Source organism: Physeter macrocephalus, chromosome 21, assembly GCF_002837175.3.
Source record: "Physeter macrocephalus isolate SW-GA chromosome 21, ASM283717v5, whole genome shotgun sequence".
In the NCBI taxonomy this organism is placed as follows: domain Eukaryota; kingdom Metazoa; phylum Chordata; class Mammalia; order Artiodactyla; family Physeteridae; genus Physeter; species Physeter macrocephalus.
Window position 1 is genome coordinate 60,421,946 of NC_041234.1, and position 21,097 is coordinate 60,443,042.

Genomic DNA, 21,097 nt, shown 5'->3' on the forward strand with positions numbered 1-21,097 from the left:
TGAGATGATATCTCATTGTAGTTTAGATTTGCATTTCTCTAATGATTAATGATGTTGAGCATTCTTTCATGTGTTTGTTGGCAATCTGTATATCTTCTTTGTAGAAATGTCTATTTTGGTCTCCTGCCAACTTTTGGATTGGGTTGTTTGTTTTTTTGATATTGAGCTGCATGAGTTGCCTATATGTTTTGGAGATTAATCCTTTGTCAGTTCGTTCATCTGCAAATATTTTCTCCCATTCTGAGGGTTGTCTTTTCATCTTGTTTATGGTTTCCGTTGCTGTGCAAATGCTTTTAAGTTTCTTTAGGTCCCATTTGTTTATTTTTGTTTTTATTTCCATATCTCTAGGAGGGGGGACAAAAAGGATCTTGATGTGATTTATGTCATAGAGTGTTCTACCTAGGTATTCCTCTAAGAGTTTGATGGTGTCTGGCCTTACGTTTAGGTCTCTAATCCATTTTGAGTTTATGTTTGTGTATGGTGTTAGGGAATGTTCTAATATCATTCTTTTAAATATAGCTGTCCAGTTTTCACAGTACCACTTATTGAAAAGGCTGTCTTTTCTCCACTGTATATTCTTGCCTCCTTTATCAAAGATAAGGTGACCATATGTGCATGGGTTTATCTCTGGGCTTTCTATCCTGTTCCATTGATCTATATTTCTGTTTCTGTGCCAGTACCATACTGTATTGATTACTGTAGCTTTGTAGTATAGTCAGAAGTCAGGGAGATTGATTCCTCCAGCTCCGTTTTTCTTTCTCAAGATTGCTTTGGCTATTCTGGGTCTTTAGTGTTCCATACATATTGTAAATTTTCTGTTCTAGTTCTGTGAAAAATGACAGTGGTAGTTTGAAAGGGATTGCATTGAATCTGTAGATTGCTTTGGGTAATAGAGTCATTTTCACAATGTTGAATCTCCCAATCCAAGAACATGTTCTATCTCTCCAAATATTTGTATCAACTTTAATTTCTTTCATCAGTGTCTTATAATTTTCTGCATACAGGTCTTTTGTCTCCTTAAATAGCTTTATTCCTAGGTATTTTATGCACTTCGTTGCAATGGTAAATGAGAGTGTTTTCTTAATTTCACTTTCAGATTTTTCATCATTAGTGTAGAGGAATGAAAGAAAATTCTGTGCATTAATTTTGTATCCTGCTACTTTAACAAATTCATTGATTAGATCTAGTAAGTATCCGGTAGCATCTTTAGGATTCTCTATGTAGAGTATCATGTCATCTGCAAACAGTGACAGCTTTACTTCTCCTTTTCCTATTTGGATTCCTTTTATTTCTTTTTCTTCTTTGATTGCTGTGGCTAAAACTTACAAAAGTATGTTGAATAATAGTGGTAAGAATGGGCAAACTTGTCTTCTTCCTGATCTTAGTGGAAATGGTTTCACTTTTTCACCATTAAGGATGATGTTGGCTGTGGGTTTGTCATATATGGCCTTTATTATGTTGAGGAAAGTTCCCTCTATGCCTACTTTCTGCAGGGTTTGTATCATAAATGTGTGTTGAATTTTGTCAAAAGCTTTCTCTGCATCTATTGAGATGATCATATGGTTTTTCTCCTTCTATTTGTTAATATGGTGTATCACGTTGATTGATTTTCCTATATTGAAGAATACTTGCATTCCTGGGATAAACCCCACTTGATCATAGTGCATAATCATTTTAAAGTGCTGTTGGATTCTGTTTGCTAGTATTTTGTTGAGGACTTTGGAATCTATGTTCATCAGTGATATTGGCCTCTAGTTTGCTTTCTTTGTTGCCTCTTTGTCTGGTTTTGGTATCAGGGTGATGGTGGCCTCATCGAATGAGTTTGGGAGTGTTCCTCCCACTGCTATATTTTGGAAGACTTTGAGAAGGATAGGTGTTAGCTCTTCTCTAAATGTTTGATAGAATTCCCCTGTGAAACCATCTGGTCCTTGGCGTTTGTTTGTTGGAAGATTTTTAATCACAGTTTCAATTTCAGTGCTCATGCTTGGTCTGTTCATATTTTCTTTCTTCCTGGTTCAGTCTCGGAAGGGTTTGCTTTTCTAAGCATTTGTCCATTTCTTCCACGTTGTCCATTTTATTGGCATAGAGTTGCTTGTAGTAATCTCTCATGATACTTTGTATTTCTGCAGTGTCAGTTGTTACTTCTCCTTTTTCTTTTCTAATTCTATTGATTTGAGTCTTCTCCCATTTTGTTCTTGATGAGTCTGGCTAATGGTTTATCAATTTTGTTTTTCTTCTCAAAGAGCCAGCTGTTAGTTTTATTGATCTTTGCTCTTGTTTCCTTCATTTGTTTTTCATTTATTCTTGATCTGATCTTTATGGTTTCTTTCCTTCTGCTACCTTTGGGAATTTTAGTTCTTCTTTCTGTAATTGCTTTAGGTGTAAGGTTAGGTTGTTTATTTGAGGTGTTTCTTGTTTCTTAAAGTAGGCTTGTATAGCTATAAACTTCCCTCTTAAAACTGCTTTTGCTGCATCGCATAAGTTTTGTCTCATTGTGTTTTCATTGTCATTTGTTTCTAGTTATTTTTTGACTTTTCTCTTTGGTTTCTTCAGTGATCTCTTGGTTATTGAGTAGTGTGTTCTTTAGCCTTCATGTGTTTGTATTTCTTACAGATTTTTTCCTGTAATTGATATCTAGTCTCATAGCGCTGTTGTCAGAAAAGATACTTGATATGATTTCAAGTTTCTTAAATTTACCAAGGCTTGATTTGTGACCCAAGATATGATCTGTCCTGGAGAATGTTCCATGAGCCCTTGAGAGAAATGTGTATTCTGTTGTTTTTGGATGGAATACCCTATAAATATCAATTAAGTCCATCTTGTTTAATGTATCATTTAAACTTGTGTTTCCTTATTTATTTTCATTTTGGATGATCTGTCCATTGGTGAAAGTGGGGTGTTAAAGTCCCCTACTATGATTGTGTTACTGTCGATTTCCCCTTTTCTTGCTGTTAGTATTTGCCTTATGTATTGTGGTGCTCGTATGTTGGGTGCATAAATATTTACAGTTGTTGTATCTTCTTCTTGGATTGATCCCTTGATCATTATGTAGTGTCCTTCTTTGTCTCTTGTCATAGTCTTTGTTTTAAAGTCTATTTTGTCTGATATGAGAATTGCTACTCCAGCTTTCTTTCAATTTCCATTTGCATGGAATGTCTTTATCCATCCCCTCACTTTCAGTTTGTATGTGTCCCTAGGTCTGAAGTGGGTCTCTTGCAGACAGGCTATGTACGGGTTTTGTTTTTGTATCCATTCATCCAGTCTATGTCTTTTGGTTGGAGCATTTAATCCTTTTACATTTAAGGTAATTATCAATATGTATGTTCCTATTACCATTTTCTTAATTGTTTGGGGTTTATTATTGTAGGTCTTTTCCTTCACCTGTATTTCCTGCCTAGAGAAGTTCCTTTAGCATTTGTTGTAAAGTTGGTTTGGTGGGTCTGAATTCTCTTAGCTTTTGCTTGTCTGTAAAGCTTTTAATTTCTTTGTCAAATCTGAAAGGGATCCTTGCTGGGTAGAATAATCTTGGTTGTAGGTTTTTCTCCTTCATCACTTTAACTATGTCTTGCCACTCCCTTCTGGCTTGCAGAGTTTCTGCTGAAACGTCAGCTCATATCCTTATGGAGATTCCCTTGTGTGTTATTTGTTTTTCCCTTCCTACTTTTAATATTTTTTCTTTGTATTTAATTTTTGATAGTTTGATTAATATGTTTCTCCTTGGAGATATCCTGTATGGGACTCTCTGTGCTTCCTGGACTTTTTTAACTCTTTCCTTTCCCATATTAGGGAAGTTTTCAATTATAATCTCTTCACATATTTTGTCAGTCCCTTTCTTTTTCTCTTCTTCTTCTGGCAACCCTACAATTCGAATGTTGGTGCATTTAATGTTGTCTCACAGATCTGTGAGACTATCCTCTATTATTTTCATTCTTTTTCTTTATTCTGCTCTGCTGTAGTTATTTCCAGTATTTTATCTTCCAGATCACTTATCCATTCTTCTTCCTCAGTTAGTCTGCTATTGATCCCTTCTATATAATTTTTAATTTCATTTATTTTGTTGTTCATGATTGTTTGTTTGCTCTTTAGTTCTTATAGTTCCTTGTTAAACGTTTCTTGTGTTTTCTCCATTCTATTTCCAAGATTTTGAATCATCTTTACTATCATTATTCTGAATTCTTTTTCAGACATTCTACCTATTTTGTCTTCATGTGTTACGTCTGGTGGGTTTTTGTCTTGCTCCTTCATCTGCTCTGTTTCTCTGTCTTCTCATTTTGCTTAACTTACTATGTTTGGGGTCTCCTTTTGGCAGGCGGCAGGTTTGTAGTTTCCGTTGTTTTTGTTGTCTGTCCCTAATGGCTAAGTTTGGTTCAGTGTGTTGTGTAATGTCTAGCATACTTTTGTTTCAACCTGAAGTTCTTCCTTTAAGATATTTTTTTATATAATAGGTCTACTAGTTTTTCTGAGAACTTCCTGTTTTCTATTTCACTTTTGAAGAACTATTTTACCAGATATAGAATTTTGGCTAACAGATTTTACTTTTTGCTTTCAGCAGGTTAAATATATCATCCCACTACCTCCAGTCCTCCATGGTTCTGATGTGAAATAAACTATTAATCTTATTGGGAGTTCCTTTCAGTCATGATTTGCTTGCTGCTTTCACAATTCTCTCTTTGTCCTTGGCTTTTGACATTTTCTTTACATCTCTTTTGGATCTCTTTGAGTTTATCCTACTTAGAATTTTTTGAGTTTATTGAATGTGTATATTCATATCTTTCATCAAACATGGGAAGTTTTTGTAACTTTTTTCTCATATATTCTTTACATCATTTTATTTTTCTCTCTATTCTCCTTCTTGGACTCACCTATGTTGGTGTGCTTGCTGGTATCCCACAGGTCTCTAGTTCTGTTCACTGTTCTTCATTCTTTTTCTTTCTGATCTCAGACATGATAATTTCAATAGTCCTACCTTCAAGTTTAGTGATTATTTCTTCTACCTGATCAAATCTGTTATTAAACCACTCTGGTGAATTCTTCACTCATTTATTTTACTTTTCAGCTCCAGAATTTGTTTGTTCCCTTCTATAATTTCTATTTTTTATTTATATTCTTATTTTCTTCATATATCATTTTTTTCTGATTTCCTTTTGTTTTTTGTCAATGTTTTCTTTAAACTCTTTGCACATATTTATGGAGGTTGTTTTAAAGTTTTTGGTTAGTAATTCTAAAGTCTGCTTCCTCAGGGATGGTTCTTGTCAACTTATTTTATTCCTTTGAATGTGCCATACTTACCTGTTTCTTTGTATGCTTTATGATTTGTTTTGCAGGAAAATGGGCATTTGAGTGTCCTAATGTAGGTAATTCTGGAATCAGACTCTTCTTTACCAGAGTTTGCTGTTTCTATTTTATTGCCTAAGCCTGTTATGGTCTGTTTATTTTGAATTTTTCAAATTATTTTTACCAATACTATATTCCTCTTCCTGTGTTGCAGTTAAAACCTTTATTCATTTAGCTTGTGTTCAGCTAGTGTTTTCACAGATTTCCTGAATACCAAGAGCTAAAAATTGAACAAAGAAATTCCACCTCTACAAGTCTTTACATATAACTCTGTTCTAGGACTCTTCAACACACAGCTAGGTTTGTACTAAAACTAGAGTACAACTCTAGGTGAAAGCTTAATATATTCTCAGGATTTTTTCTGAGCATTTGTCTTGCCCTGGGCATGCATGTCACTTTCTAACTTCCCCTGTATACATGGGTGATTTGAATGTGCCAATTCCTAAAGAAACTTTTCTCAGATTTTCCTACCTGACTCTAGGTGGTCTATTGTATGCCTGAAATGTAATCTTTTCCCCCTGGCATCTGCAGTATTTTTTTCATCTTTAAAATATTTTTGAGCATTGCCTGCCACTTTTTCAGTCTGAGTCTGTTCTAAGTTTGAAAAATGGAGATTAGTACCTTCCATTAGTTCTTCAGGTAGTCTCCAGACATGTTAGAGGAGATATACACAATAGTTTGTGATTAGAGTCTGTTCTGTTCCCTCTGAAACCAGGGACCAGGGTCTCATATTGGGAACAGAGATTACTGTCTTTAAGATTGCCACTAAACTAAAGAAGGTGTGGGGCAAATGTATTAAAATTGCCACAACACATTCTTACCATTTGAAAGTTGCCAGACAAATTCAGCATTTGTCTGGTTACTTTAAATATTTGTTTTCATAGTTCTGAAAAAGTTTGTTTTCACAATTTCTGCATGTTTTAAATGTTTCTTTGGGGAGACAGAATCTTGGACTTGCCTACTCTGACATTTTTCTTACCTACACATTAATATTTAAATATTCCATTAAAAAAATTTCTGTTATTTGATACTTTTTGGATCAGCTTTTCTGAATTGAAATGTCCAGAGTTTAATAAAGCATTTAACATGACAAATAGTGTAAGCCAAATTACTTCTTGATAATAAATATTGTGTTCAATGTTTAATAACACACATGGAGACTTCTGGTTAATATGGTAGCCTGAGCTAGTGCTGAAGATATTCCCATCCTATCCATACACATAGAAATTCCAGATAAAATATATCAAAAATTCTTATATATATATATATATATATATATATATATAAGCTCAAAATGAGGAAAGAAGTCCATAGGTGCCATATAAAAATAGTGAATTTAAAATGAGAATAGTAGAAATTGTTTAAATGTGCAGTGGCCAAGTGTATCAGATATAGATCTTAGGCAGTTAGTGTAGAGTTTTAACCCATATATATAGAATATTATAGAACATATGAAGCCTTAATTGGGGATCTAGAAAAGAAATCTCTACATAAGTTGACAGACATCAAGGTGCTTCCATGTTCATGTAATTAGCCTGAAAAATATTTTGCCCATCATCCCTGGAAAGCAGCAGAGAAGCTTTTTATTTGTCTGCACTGCACGGCTTATGGGATCTTAGTTTCCAACCAGGGATCGAACCTGGGCCCCCGGGCAGTGAAAGCACAGAGTCTTAACCACTGGACCACCAGGGAATTCCTAGCAGAGGCTCTTTTGATCCCCTTTGAGATATTAGTGGAAAAATATTCATAAGAAGTTATAAATCCAAGCCTGTATCTTTTTTTTTTTGGTGGTGGTACAAGGGCCTCTCACTGTTGTGGCCTCTCCCATTGCGGAGTGCAGGCTCCGGACGTGCAGGCTCATTGGCCATGGCTCACGGGCCCAGCCGCTCCGCGGCATATGGGATCTTCCCAGACCGGGGCACGAACCCGTGTCCCCTGCATCGGCAGGCGGACGCCCAACCACTGCGCCACCAGGGAAGCCCCTGTATCTTTTTTATATGTACTAACTGAACTATACAACTAATGTGGTGAGAGAACAGAAAGCTGAGAAATTAACACAAAACACATCCATAACCAGTAAAACCTGTTGGACCCTTGCAGAGATAAAAATGAAACCAGTCTTTAAGGAAACCCTCAAATGTAAGACAGATCAGTTAGATTGAAGTGTGCTTAAAAGTTTGGGAGAACCACACTGGGGTGTTTTCCTTTGTGAGGAAGGTACCAGGTTTGATCATGAAAGACAAAGATTATTAACATCTCTTCCTCTCCTGTACCTCCTGGTATCTGAGGTACTTCCTCCCTGAGTTAAAAGTTGTTGCTCTCCTTCCACTGCTACAAATCTGGTGTTTCATATTCCAGTAGTTATAACGTCACTTTTTTCCCCAGAAATGAAGAAACATTTATTGACTATTTGACTATGAAACTTAGTTAGTATGTTTGCAACCTATTATCATGGACTTCTCTCAAGTACCACTAATTGATTCATTCTTACTGTCCCAGAAAACCGTGTCTCTATTAGTGACCCAACCTTGTCATCAAAACTGTGAAGAGACCATCAGATTTTAACCTACAACAGTTGCAAACTAACAGTTTAACCTGCCACCATTTTATAGATCCCAGAAGATATAAGACTCCTTGTCAGAGACAATGGACTTCATTACTCACAGCAATAACAGTAGCCAGAGTATCATTATTGTCTTAGGCAAGTTCCCTGAGCCCCAATTATCACAAGATGTTGTGAAAAGAAGCAGGTGACACCTGCACACAAAGTGGGTTGTGTTGCAGAAAAAAATAACTTGAATTTAGAGAACAAGAATTTTTTATGATGGGAAGTAAGCAGGCTTGCCTTTTGTGCCAGAGTTATAGACTATCTGTATCATGAAAAGTTATTTGCTATACTAGCATCCTTGAGAAGATCATTCAGAGTAAAGGCAGTCAGAGCCTCTCCTCACAAAAAATAGACACATGAGAAACACGTGAAGAATTGTCTCACAAAAATTGACATCCCAACAAATAAAAATAATATAACATGAAAATCATTATAAATAAAATATCCTTGAAATTATTAAAAAGAAGAAATAATTTGTTTTAAAAACCATAATATAAGTAAGTAGAAGAAAATATGGAAAAATAAAAGGGGGATCTGAAAAATAACCAAAATAGAATTTTGAGAAAAGAAAACTTTAGTAATTGAAATTTAAACACAGGATGATTTAAACACATACTAAAAGCATCTAAAGAGGGAAATAATCAAGAATGTATAATATTGTATAGAAAGAGATTAAATAGGAAAAAGAAGTTAAAAAGTGTATGGTTTAATAAGAAAATTCAACATATACCTAAATTAGAATTCCCAAAGGAGAAAAGGGAGATAATGGAATTGAAACAATATTTGAAGATAGACTCATTAAAAATTATCCAGAACTGATGAAAGGTATGAATCCGTGGATTAAGGAAATTCAGCATATCCCCAACAGAGTAAAACAAAACAAAATAAAGAACTACATACATACCAATATATATAATAGTGAAGTTGATTACCATCAAAGATAAAGGAACAATCTTAATATCTATCTCAGAGAAAAGACAGATCAACTATAATAGTCTTCTCATCACCAAAATTAAATGCCAGAAGATAATCAAATACCTTCAATTCTGAAGAAAATATCCTTTAATTTGGTATTCTTTAACTAAAGAGTGAGGGCAAAATAAAGATATTTTAAGAAAAAGATTGCAAAAATTTACTATGCACATGCCCTTACTGAAAAAATAATTAAAGGAATCTTGAGGGAAGGAATGAGAAATAAGAAGCAATGGTAAGGTAACAAGCTATGGTGAGTGATAGCCAGTATCAGAATTATCTTTCTACCATAAAAAAGCTATAAAACCTGGATACAGTGTATAAAATAACTGTTTGTAAGCATTGAAAAACAAGCAAGGTTACAACATTGCGAGAAGGAAAATATGTTAAGTGAGTCCAAAAATTGGTCTGGATTTCCCCCCAAGGGTGGTCTTCAAAACCAGTGTGGAGAAACAGATCACAAGAATAAAATAGCAGCCCCACTGGGAAGATGATCTCAGGGCCACCATTGTAGTTGGGCCCTAGGGAAGGGATGATTCCCAGAGAGGAGTAAACCACAGAGAAAGAGTTATAAATATCTGAATAAAATTTCCATTGGTTATTTAACCTATTTCTAGGCATTGCATTTTCAGAGTAAGACTCTGGTAGGTCTATCAGAAAATAGCTATGGGGAAGCTAGAATGCTAGGTAAATATTTCAGAGGCTGCACAGTTCTTGGGATATGGAGGTTTTAGTTTAGACAAAACCAGGGTGAAAAGATGTGTTTGAACACTCAGAGCCTTCAGTTGAGACCTCAGAAAGGCCTCATCCTATGGTTAAGGACCATGCTCCAGAAGAACTATCTTAATAAAGTCTAAAACCAAGTCTCAGCAGGATCAAGGTGATTCAATTTAACTGTCTGCCATGATATTATTTAATATACTTTAGAGGAAAATAGCATAATCCAGAGCCTCTACAGTATATTATCCACAATATCTAAAATATAATACAAATTACTAGATTTGCAAAGAGAAAATTATTAATAAGCAAGTAAACCAATAGTTAGTAGCAGTATACCAGAAATTATCCAGATATTGGTGTTAGCAGAGAAGAGTTTCAAAATAATTGTGATTATTATATGTTAAAATACCATGGACTGAATTTTTGTGTCCCCCAAAATCCATATCTTGAAGCCCTAATCCCTAATATGGTGGTGTTTGGAGATGAGATCTTTGAGAAGTAATTTGGTTTACATGAGTTCATGAGAGTGGAGGCCCCATGATGGGATTTGTGCCTTTTTACGGGGATGAAGAGACCAAAGTGCTCTCTCACTCACTCTCTCTCTGTCTTCCATGTGATGATACAAAAAGAAAATGCCATTGTCACACTAAGAAGAGGGACCTTACCAGGAATGGAGTCAGTTGGAACCTTGATTTTAAACTTCCCAACCTCCAGAACTATGAAAAATAAATGCTTGTATTTTTAGCCACCCAGTCTGTAGAATGTGTTATTGTGGTCCTAGATGATGAATATATAAATAAAATAGAGGGAAAACAATGATAAAATGGATGAAAAGGTAGATAATTCCAAAAGTAATTAACATGTATAAAAATAATGTACACTTTAGAACCACAAAATATAATATCTGAAATTAAGGAGTATTTGGATAAATGGGTTCAACTGCAGGCAGTATATGTGGATTTGAAGATAAGTCATTTGCAAATATCCAAAATAAACCACTGGGAGAAAAAAAGAATGGAAAAATGAGAACAGGGTATGTATGACTTACTTAAATGTTCCAACATATATAGAATTAGTAATCCAAAAGGAAAGGATAGAGAGAATGGGACAGGAGCAATATTTAAAGCAATAAAGGCCAAGAATACTTTTATCAAATGTGATGAAATGCATAAATCCACACATTAAAGAAGTTCAGCAAGGATATAAACAAAAACTTCATCTACACACATCAAAGTAAAATAATTTCAGTTATTAAAAACATCAAAGAAAGAAGAAATAGCAGTCAGAGAAAACAAAACATTCTTCAGTGGAGTCACAATAAAAGTGATAGCTGACTTTTCAGCAGAAGCAATGGAAACCAACAGTAGGATAACAAAGCATTTCTTCTTGACTGAGATTTTCCAGGAAGGCAGAATTCACTGATAAAATTGAAACAGTTCTAAGCAAACCAGGATGGTTGGTCACCCTATCCAGAAGATAATTTTGTGATATCTTTAAAGTAGTGAAATGGGAAAATCCCTGTTGATGTGTTTCATTCTTCATAATTGAAAGCAAAAATTAATATAAGTAAATATCCTTCAAAAATGCAGGCAAAATTAAGAGGTTTTAACTAAAATAAATGCTTAAAAGGTTTGTCAAGGTGACCTGCACTACAGTAAACGGAGTTCTTCTGCCTGAAAGAAAATTATCTCAGAAGGAAGTATGAAACTGAAGAAAGGAATGAAGCATTCCAGAAATGGTAAATTTATGGGTGAAATATAAATGAATATTGCCCATTTATAAAAAGAGCAATATTAATGTCATAAAATGTACGACATTCATAAAAATAAAAAAGTGACAACAATATTCCAGCCCTTTTGTAAAATTCTAGGCTTTAAGAAGTGGTGAAATTACTAATTTAATGTGGATTGAAATAAATCAGACACATAATATGTAGTGCAGCAGCAGTTATAGAAGTTTTTGGTCTCAGGAACAATTTACTCTTAATTATTTTTGTACTCAAAAGAACCTTTGTTTTTGTGGGTTAAATTTATTGATAGCTACCATATTAAAAATTCAAACTGATAAATTGTGAAAATATTTATTAATTCATATAAATGTTGCAATAATGAACCTACAACTTGGTAAAATAAATAGCATACTTTTATAAAAATAATTCTTTTTTAAAACAAAAAATAAAGAGTAGTTACATCTTTTATTTTTCCAAATCCCTTTTATTATAGTTTAACAGAAGATAGCTGGATATTCATATTGCTTCATCATTTAATATATTGTGATATCAAATGGCATGACCCTCTGTAATACTCCACTCTATACGAATGAAAAAGAGAATAAAAAAGGAAAATACTCTCAATATTATTATGAAAGTAATTTTGACCTTATAACTACCCCTGAAAGATCTTGGGGACACACAAATTTTCCCAAACCACATTTTAAAAACCTGCTTTACAGTAACCATGGAAAGAATACTAAGATAGCATAAGCTAAAACCTAATAGATGAGGAAAAGTGGAATAATGCAAATATTTAATCCAAAAAAACCCCCAAGAAATTGGAATAAAGAAGCAAATAATAGATGAAACAAAAGGCAAACAAATGCTATAAAATTATAGATATAAATGCAACTATATCAACAATCACCTTAAATATAAATAGCTTAACCTTCCAATTAAAACATGAAGATTTTAAAACTGTATTAAAAATAGATCTAAATGGTTTTTATGAGTTACACTTTACATATGAGGACACAGAGATTAAAACTAAAAGGATTGAAAAGATACATCATGTAAAACTGAAACTAAGTGGTGTTCAACAACCTGGATGACTCTTACAGATAGTATGGTTACTGAAAAAAAAGCCTGAGACAAAAGGCTATGTTCTGTATGTTTTCACTCGTATGAAGTGCAAAGCAGACAAAAAATTGATTTTGAGATAGAATATTGGTTACCACTTGGGGTATAGACTGGGAAGGGGCATAAGAAAACCTTATGGGGTGCTGGAAAGTTTCTATATTCTTACTTGTGTTGTGATTATGCAGGTATATACATATGTAAAAACATCATCAAGCTATATATTTATAATATTCATGAACTTGTATATAATTTGTCATAAAATAAATAAATTTCTTAAAAAGAAACTGTGGTGGTCAGGAAAATCATTAAATGTGTCATTTATCTATATACTCTTTGGCAGTTAAGAAAAACTAATTTTGTCATCTGAAGAAAAAAGGGAAGTAAAATCTTGAACAATGATAACAAAAAAAAATTGAAGAGAGGAGATTGGAGTACAAGTGTTTAAGGTGATTGTATGGATCCAAAGAGGATATAGGTTTTGAGTTTATGCTATGCATATTAAAGCTTTTAGTTTAAATGAATCTATAAAATGTGTAATGTCTTGATCAGTAGAGTAGGAAACAAAGAAAATTAAGAAAATTGGTTTTAATAGAGTGCAGGGAAAATGAAGGAAAGGAGCCAAGAAAGAAACCTAGAACATAGAAGATAAAATAAAATGGTAGAATAAGTCTGAATGTATCACAATCACAATAAATATAGATGTATAAAATCCATCTGTTACAAGACAGAGACCTTTCAGATTGGTGCTAGTACCTCAGATTCTGGAGGATGCCTTTTTATAAGTTGGAAATGAATAGATTATTTGAAACACACTAGTATTATTATTTAATACTTATGCCATGCCCTTAAAAAAGAAATAAAAAACAGATTTTATATCAACAATTATACACTAACTTCTGTATTCCTTTTTCTTGTAGTCTGATATCAGCCATGAAATGGAATCTGATATGATAGATGTGGTAAGTTGCCTCCTAAGATTTTGTTTTATAAAGTAAAATATTTAAAATATACTATAGTCTTTTTAATACTAGACTACTCAATAATTATATTTCCTTTAATACACTGTAGAAAAGTATATACACACACACTGTATATAGTGAATGTTTAAAGTATATTTGTTGTTTTATATTTTGTGTCACACAAATTAGATTGGATGAAACCAGAAAAAATTAAATATTTTTTACAGAAGATAGTATTCTAAATTGTGAAACCGAAAAAACCTATAAAATGTATAACTATAATTGGCAAGTATAAGCAGTATCTTTTCAGCATATTCTGAAACAAAAACAAAAAATAGTTCCTTTATTCACATTTCCAATTTGGAATATTCTTCCTCTGATAAATAATATGTTTGTATGCAGTTTTCTTTTGACAGAGACTATAAATACTCCTTGGTGTTTATAAGAGAACAGGCCTTAATATACTTAATAAGTCAAAGTTACATGAAATTATTCATGTCAAATATTAGCATAGAGAAATTCACCTTCATAAAACTCCACTGTTGAGGAAATATATTTTTTCAATAAGTCCCAGTGAAAGAAACCTTTCACCTGCACCTACTGCCTTGGGTACCTATGTTTGTTCTTTATTTAGAAAAAAACTATGATACTAGTCTCTAGAATTATGGATTGCCTGAAGTATTTCAGATGCGGCTGAAACAATTAGAATTAATTAATTATATTTCTTCCTTTCTAGATCAATTTAATATTCATTTGAAGCAAGTTTAATAGATTCACTCATAAAATTGTAAATATTTAAGAGTAGTTTTTTAGCTTTTGTGTTTTTTTTGTTCGTTGCTTAGCAGTTGTTTCATACCAAAAGAAAGCATTGAATAGTAATTCCCATTTTTAACATAATATATGGCACAAAGGAAAGACCCTTCTGCCTTAAAAACTTCCTCTTTTTACAGTTTGCTGATGCTTGAATGTAATTTATTTGGCTTTACGACTTGCTCCTTGTCAGAATGAAAAATTCCCTGTGGTATATACAATGTTAAGCAAGTTCACGTTTTCCTTTTAAGTGCAAGAATGTTTTGGGTGTCCTTTCTGAAAAACGGGTTTTTGGGGAGGTCAAGTCAAAATAAAGCATGAGGACATTGAGTCCATAGAGGGGAAATCTAGAGAAGAAGAGGAGGAAAAGAGGCTACTTGACACTTTTTTCCTAGGGACAAAACAGTTTGCTCTTGAAGCATTTTTTGTTCTTTTAGTCAAGTATAAACTGAATTCAACTTCAGTAACAAACTAGTAGTCACCCAAGATATTGTTGAAAATGAAATGGCTCAGTATTCTCTGTCTGCCATAAAGCATCATTACATCTTTCTCATTATCAGCTCAGACTGAAAGTCTGTAGGAACAATATTTTGCACAGATGAAAGAAATTTTGAGATTTATAACAGATGTTACTTCTTAAATATAGAGAAATAGATTTAAATGTTTTTTTGATAATATTTTAATAAACATGAAATATGTTACCTAATGTTTTCTTTATTTTTCACCCTGTTTTCTATAAGCATTTACCTTGCCCTCTTCTTCCGTTATATTTTCTGTTATCATTCAGATTTTCTCTTGCTAACCATTTTTATTTTCTCTTGCTCTGTTTTTCTCTCTCACTGCTCCATATGGGACCTGAAAGTAAAGTACTGATGTGAAATACAGGAGATGTTCATAGACTTGAATAAAGTACATGACGTTAAAACATGTCAGCTTTTGGAAACTAATAAAAAACACTTAAAATCTAAAGGATATTTTGGGCCACACTGCTCAGGCATAATAATTATAGCAATGTCTTCTCTCTGAGACATGCTTCTTCATCAAAAATCATACTGACATTACAGTGATGGATGGACATGCAGGAGAAAGGAAAATGTATCCTTGTCTTTCTCTTTAGCATATCTGTTTTAAGACTTCCTAAGTGCCTAATATCTGATACTAATATTTGGTTCTTTGTAAAAAAGCATAACTTGATTACATATTGTCTCAGATGTCAGCTTTGGGATCTAATTTTCGTATACTTCAAGTAAAATTTAAAATATCATGGAGGGCTTCCCTGGTGGCGCAGTGGTTGAGAGTCCGCCTGCCGATGCAGGGGACATGAGTTCGTGCCCCGATCCGGGAAGATCCCACATGCCGTGGAGCAGCTGAGCCCGTGAGCCATGGCCGCTGAGCCTGCGCGTCTGGAAAGGGAGAGGCCACAACAGTGAGAGGCCCGCGTACCGCAAAAATAAATAAATAAATAAATAAAAATTTTTAAAAATAAAATAAAATATCATGGAATTCATATATTGTTAGACTTGGAAAACAATTTAGTTTTCATCCAACCATCCATTCTAGTATATGAATCAATTCTTATATATGAAAGGTGGCCTGATATATGACAAATACTGTGTTCATTGCTTAACATTTATTTTATTTTATTTTATTCTCATAATCCCTTTCATGTGAAGTACACTTTACAGATAAGGAAACTGAGGCTCATGGAGTTTAAGTTACTTGTTCAAGGTCACACAACTAATAAGTTGCACAGATGGAATGTGGACTCAGGTTATTGTTAACACCAAAACCCATGCTCTTTTCTTTATACCACATATCTATATAGCCTAGGCTCATATACAGTCAGCTAGGAATCCTATATACCTGGGAAGTTCATTATAGACCTCACTGTTGGAAAATTCTCTTTTACAATTATATAAAGTCAGCTATTCCATGGTGTCCACCCATCGTTCTTACTTCACATCACAGAAATTGATAGAACTAATTTAATTATTCTTCTATTCTATTTTTTTTGCACTTTTAAATTTAATTTTTAAGGATACATTTAGAAAGGTAGTGATAAGGGGATAATAAAAGTAACAAATAAAATATAAATCTGAATCCCCCTGTTTGAATTTCAAACACATATATAATTTTTCCAAGTCTCCAAATATTATTTGTTAGTTTCTGCTTTATAATAAAGTGAATGAGCTATACATATACATATATCCCCATATGTCCTCCCTCTTGCATTTGCCTCTCACTCTCCATATCCCACCACTATAGGTGGTGAAAAAGCACCAAGCTGGTCTCCATGTGCTATGTGCCTGCTTCCCACTAGCTATCTATTTTATATTTGGTAGCGTATATATCTCCAGGCCACTCTCTCACTTTGTCCCAGCTTACCCTTCCCAATCCCTGTGTCCTCAAGCCCATTCTCTATGGCTGTGTTGTTATTCCTGTCCTACCTCTAGGTTCTACAGAACCATTTCTTTTTATTTTTTTTTAGATTCCATATATATGTATTAGCATACAGTATTTGTTTTTCTCCTTCTGAATTATTTCACTCTGTATGACGGACTCTAGGTCCATCCACCCCACTACAAATAACTCAATTTCGTTTCCATTTATGTCTGAGTAATATTCCACTCTATATATGTGCCACATGTGATTTATCCATTCATCGGTTGATGGACACTTAGGTTGCTTCCATGTCCTGGCTATTTTAAATAGTGCTGCAATGAACATTGTGGTACATGACTTTTTGAATTATGGTTTTCTCAGGATCTATGCCCAGTAGTGGGTTTGCTGGGTCGTATGGTAGTTCTGTTTTTAGTTTTTTAAGGAACCTCCATACTGTTCTCCATAGTGGCTGTATCAATTTACATTCCCACCAACAGTGCAAGAGGGTTGCCTTTTTTCCACACCCTCTCCAGCATTTAATGTTTGCAGAATATTTGATGATGGGATGCTGACCAGTGTAAGGTGCAACATCATTGTAGTTTTGCTTTGAATTCTCTAATGATTAGTGATGTTTAGCATCCTTTCACATGTTTGTTGGCAATCTGTATATCTTCTTTGGAGAAATGTCTATTTGGGTCTTCTGCCCATTTTTGGATTAGGTTGTTTGTTTTTTTGATATTGAGCTACATGAGCTGCTTGTAAATTTTGGAGTTTATTCCTTTGTCAGTTGATTCATTTGAAAATATTTTCTCCCATTCGGAGGGTTGTCTTTTTGTCTTATTTATGGTTTCCTTTGCTGTGCAAAAGCTTTTAAGTTTCATTAGGTCACATTTGTTTACTTTTTTTTTTCCATTTCTCTAGGAGGTGGGTCAAAAAGGATCTTGCTGTGATTTAAGTCATAGAGAGTTCTACCTATGTTTTCTTCTAAGAGTTTTATAGTATCTGGCCTTACATTTAGGTCTTTAATCCATTTTGAGTTTATTTTTGTGTATGGTGTTAGGGAGTATTCTAATTTCATTCTTTTACATGTAGCTGTCCTATTTTCGCAGCACCACTTATTGAAGAATCTCTCTTTTCTCCATTGTATATTCTTGCCTTCTTTACCAAAAATAAGTTGACCATAAGTGCCTGGGTTTATCTCTCAGCTTTCTACCCTGTTCCATTGATCTGTATTTCTGTTTTTGTGCCAGTATCATACTGTCTTGATTACTATAACTTTGGAGTATAGTCTGAAGTCTGGGAGCCTGATTCCTCCAGCTCCGTTTTTCTTTCTTAAGATTGCTCTGGCTATTCGTGGTCTTTTGTGTTTCCATACAAATTGTGAACTGTTTTGTTCTAGTTCTGTGAAAAATGCCATGGGTAGTTTGATAGGGATTACACTGAATCTGTAGATTGCTTTAGGTAGTATAGTCATTTTCAAAACATTGATTCTTCCAATCCAAGAACATGGTATATCTCTATATCTGTTTGTATCATCTTTAATTTCTTTTATCTCTCTCATAATTTTCTGCATACAGGTCTTTTTTCTCCTTAAGTAGGTGTATTCCTTGGTATCTTATTCTTTTTGTTGCAATGGTAAATGGGAGTGTTTCCTTAATTTCTCCTTCAGATTTTTCATCATTATTGTACAGAAATACAGAGGTTTTTTGTGCATTAAATTTGTATCCTGATATTTTACCAAATTCATTGATTAGCTCTAGTAGTTTTCTGGTAGCATCTTTAGGATTCTCTATGTATAGTATCATGTCATCTGAAAACAGTGATAGCTTTACTTCTTCTTTTCCAATTTGGATTCCATTTATTTCTTTATCGTCTCTGATTACTGTGGCTAAAACTTCCAAAACTGTGTTGAATAATAGTGGTGAGACTGGACAACCTTGTCTTGTTCCTGGTCTTAGAGGAAATGCTTTCAGTGATTCATCATTTAGAACGATGTTGGCTGTGGGTTTGTCATATATGTCCTTCATTATGTTAAGTTCCCTCTATGCCTACTTTCTGGAGGGTTTTTATCATAAATGGGTGTTGAATTTTGTCCAAAGCTTTTTCTGCATCTATTGAGATGATCATATGATTTTTCTCCTTCAATTTTTTAATATGTTTTATCACATTGATTGATTTTCATATACTGAAGAATCCTTGCATTCCTGGGGTAAACCCCACTTCATCATGGTGTATGATCCTTTTAATGTGCTGTTGGATTTTCTCTGCTAGTATTTTGTTGAGGATTTTTGCATGTTCATCAGTGATATTAGCCCATATTTTTCTTTCTTGTGACATCATTGTCTGGTTTTTGTATCAGGGTGATCGTGGCCTTGTAGAACGAATTTGGGAGTGTGCCTCCCTCTGCTATATTTTGGAAGATTTCGAGATGGATCTGTATTAGTTCTTCTCTAAATGTTCGATAGAGCTTGCCTGTGAAGCCATCTGGTCCTGGGCTTTTGTTTGTTGAAAGATTTTAATCACAGTCTCAATTTCAGTGCTTGTCATTGGTCTGTTCATATTTTCTATTTCTCCCTGGCTCAGTCTCAGAAGGTTTTGCTTTTCTAAGAATTTGTCCATTTCTTCCAGGTTTTATTGGTATATATTTGATTGTAGTAAAGTCTCATCATCCTTTGTATTTCTACAGTGTCAGTTGTTACTTCTCCTCTTCCATTTCTAATTCTATTCATTTGATTTTTTTCCCTTTTTTTCTTGATAAGTCTCTCTAATGGTTTATCAATTTTTTGTATCTTCTCAAAGAACCACCTTTTAGTTTCATTTAATTTTGCTCTTGTTTCCCTAATTTCTTTTTCCTTTATTCCTAATCTGATCTTTATTAGTTCCTTTTCTTGTGCTAACTTTGGGGTTTTTTTTGTTGTTGTTGTTCTTTCTCTAATTGCTTTAAGTGTAAAGTTAGGTTGTTTATTTGATATGTTTCTGGTTTATTGAGTTAGGATTGTTTTGCTATAGACTTCCATCTCAGAACTGCTTTTGCTGCATGCCATAAGTTTTGGGTCATTGTGTTTTCAATTTCATTTGTTTCTAGGTTTTATTTTTATTTCCTACTTGATTTCTTCAGTGATCTCTTGGTTATTTATTAGTGTATTGTTTAGCCTCCATGTGTTTGTATTTTTTACAGATTTTTTTCCTGTATTTGATATCTAGTCCCATAATGTTGTTGTCAGGAAAGATACTTGATATGATTTCAGTTATCTTAAATTTACCAAGGCTTGATTAGTGACCCATGATATAATCTATCCTAGAGAATGTTCCATGAACACTTGAGAAGAAAGTGTATTCTTTTGTTCTTGGATGGAATGTCCAATAAAGAAAGTCTGTATGTGTTCCTAGGTCTATAGTGGGTCTCTTGTAGACAGCATATATATGGGTCTTGTTTTTATATCCATTCACCAGTCTATGTCTTTTGGTTGGAGCATTTAATCCATTTACTTTTAAGGTAGTTGTTGATATGTATTTTCCTATTACCATTTTCTTTATTGTTTTGGACTTGTTTTTGTACATCTTTTCCTTCTCTTATGTTTCCTGCCTAGAGACGTTCCTTTAGCATTTGTTGTAAGGCTGGTTTGGTAGTGCTGAGTTTTCTTAACTTTTGCTTGTCTGTAAAGATTTTGATTTCTCTGTCAAATCTGAATGAGATCCTTGTTGGGTAGAGTATTCTTAGGGTTCTAGGTTTTTCCCTTTCATTACTTTAAATATGTCTTGCCACTCCCTTCTAGCTTGCAGAGATTCTGCTGAAAGATCAGCTGTTAACTTTATGGAGATTCCCTTGTATGTTATTTGTTGTTTTTCCCTTGCTGCTTTTAATAGTTTTCCTTTGTATTTAAGTTTTGATAGCTTGATTAATATGTGTCTTGGCGTGTTTCTCCCTGGATTTATCTTGTATGGGATTCTCTGTGCTTCCTGGACCAGATTGACATTTCCTTTCCCATATTAGGTAAGATTTCAACTATAATCTCTTCAAATATTTTCTCAGTCCCTTTCTTTTTCTCTTCTTCTTCTGGGACACATATAATTCGAATGTTGTTCCATTTCATGTTGTCCCAGAGGGCTCTGAGAGTGTTCTCAATTATTTTCATTCTTTTTTCTTTATTCTGCTCTGTGGTAGTTGTTTCCACTATTTTATCTTCCAGGTCACTTATCCGTTCTTCTGCCTCAGTTATTCTGCTATTTATTCCTGTAGAGGATTTTTAATTTCATTTTTTGTGTTGTTCGTTATTGTTTGTTTGCTCTTTAGTTCTTATAGTTCCTTGTTAAATGTTTCTTTTATTTTCTCCATTCTATTTCCACGATTTTGATCATCATTGCAATCATTACTCTGAATTCTTTTTTCAGGTAGACAGCCTATTTCCTCTTCATTGATTTGGCCTGGTGGGTTTTCACTTTGGTCCTTCATCTCCTGTG

The 21,097-nt window shown here is 33.8% G+C and overlaps 1 protein-coding gene across 1 annotated transcript in view; it reads left to right on the forward strand.

Moving 5' to 3' along the window:
- The window catches only part of LOC114484658 (uncharacterized), a 256,562-nt gene that overhangs the window by 197,766 nt on the left and 37,699 nt on the right, over positions 1-21,097 (forward strand). The window contains exon 6 of the mRNA XM_055081655.1: positions 13,403-13,444. Within this exon, the coding sequence (XP_054937630.1) occupies positions 13,403-13,444 (42 nt within the window). The remainder of the gene's footprint in view (positions 1-13,402; positions 13,445-21,097) is intronic.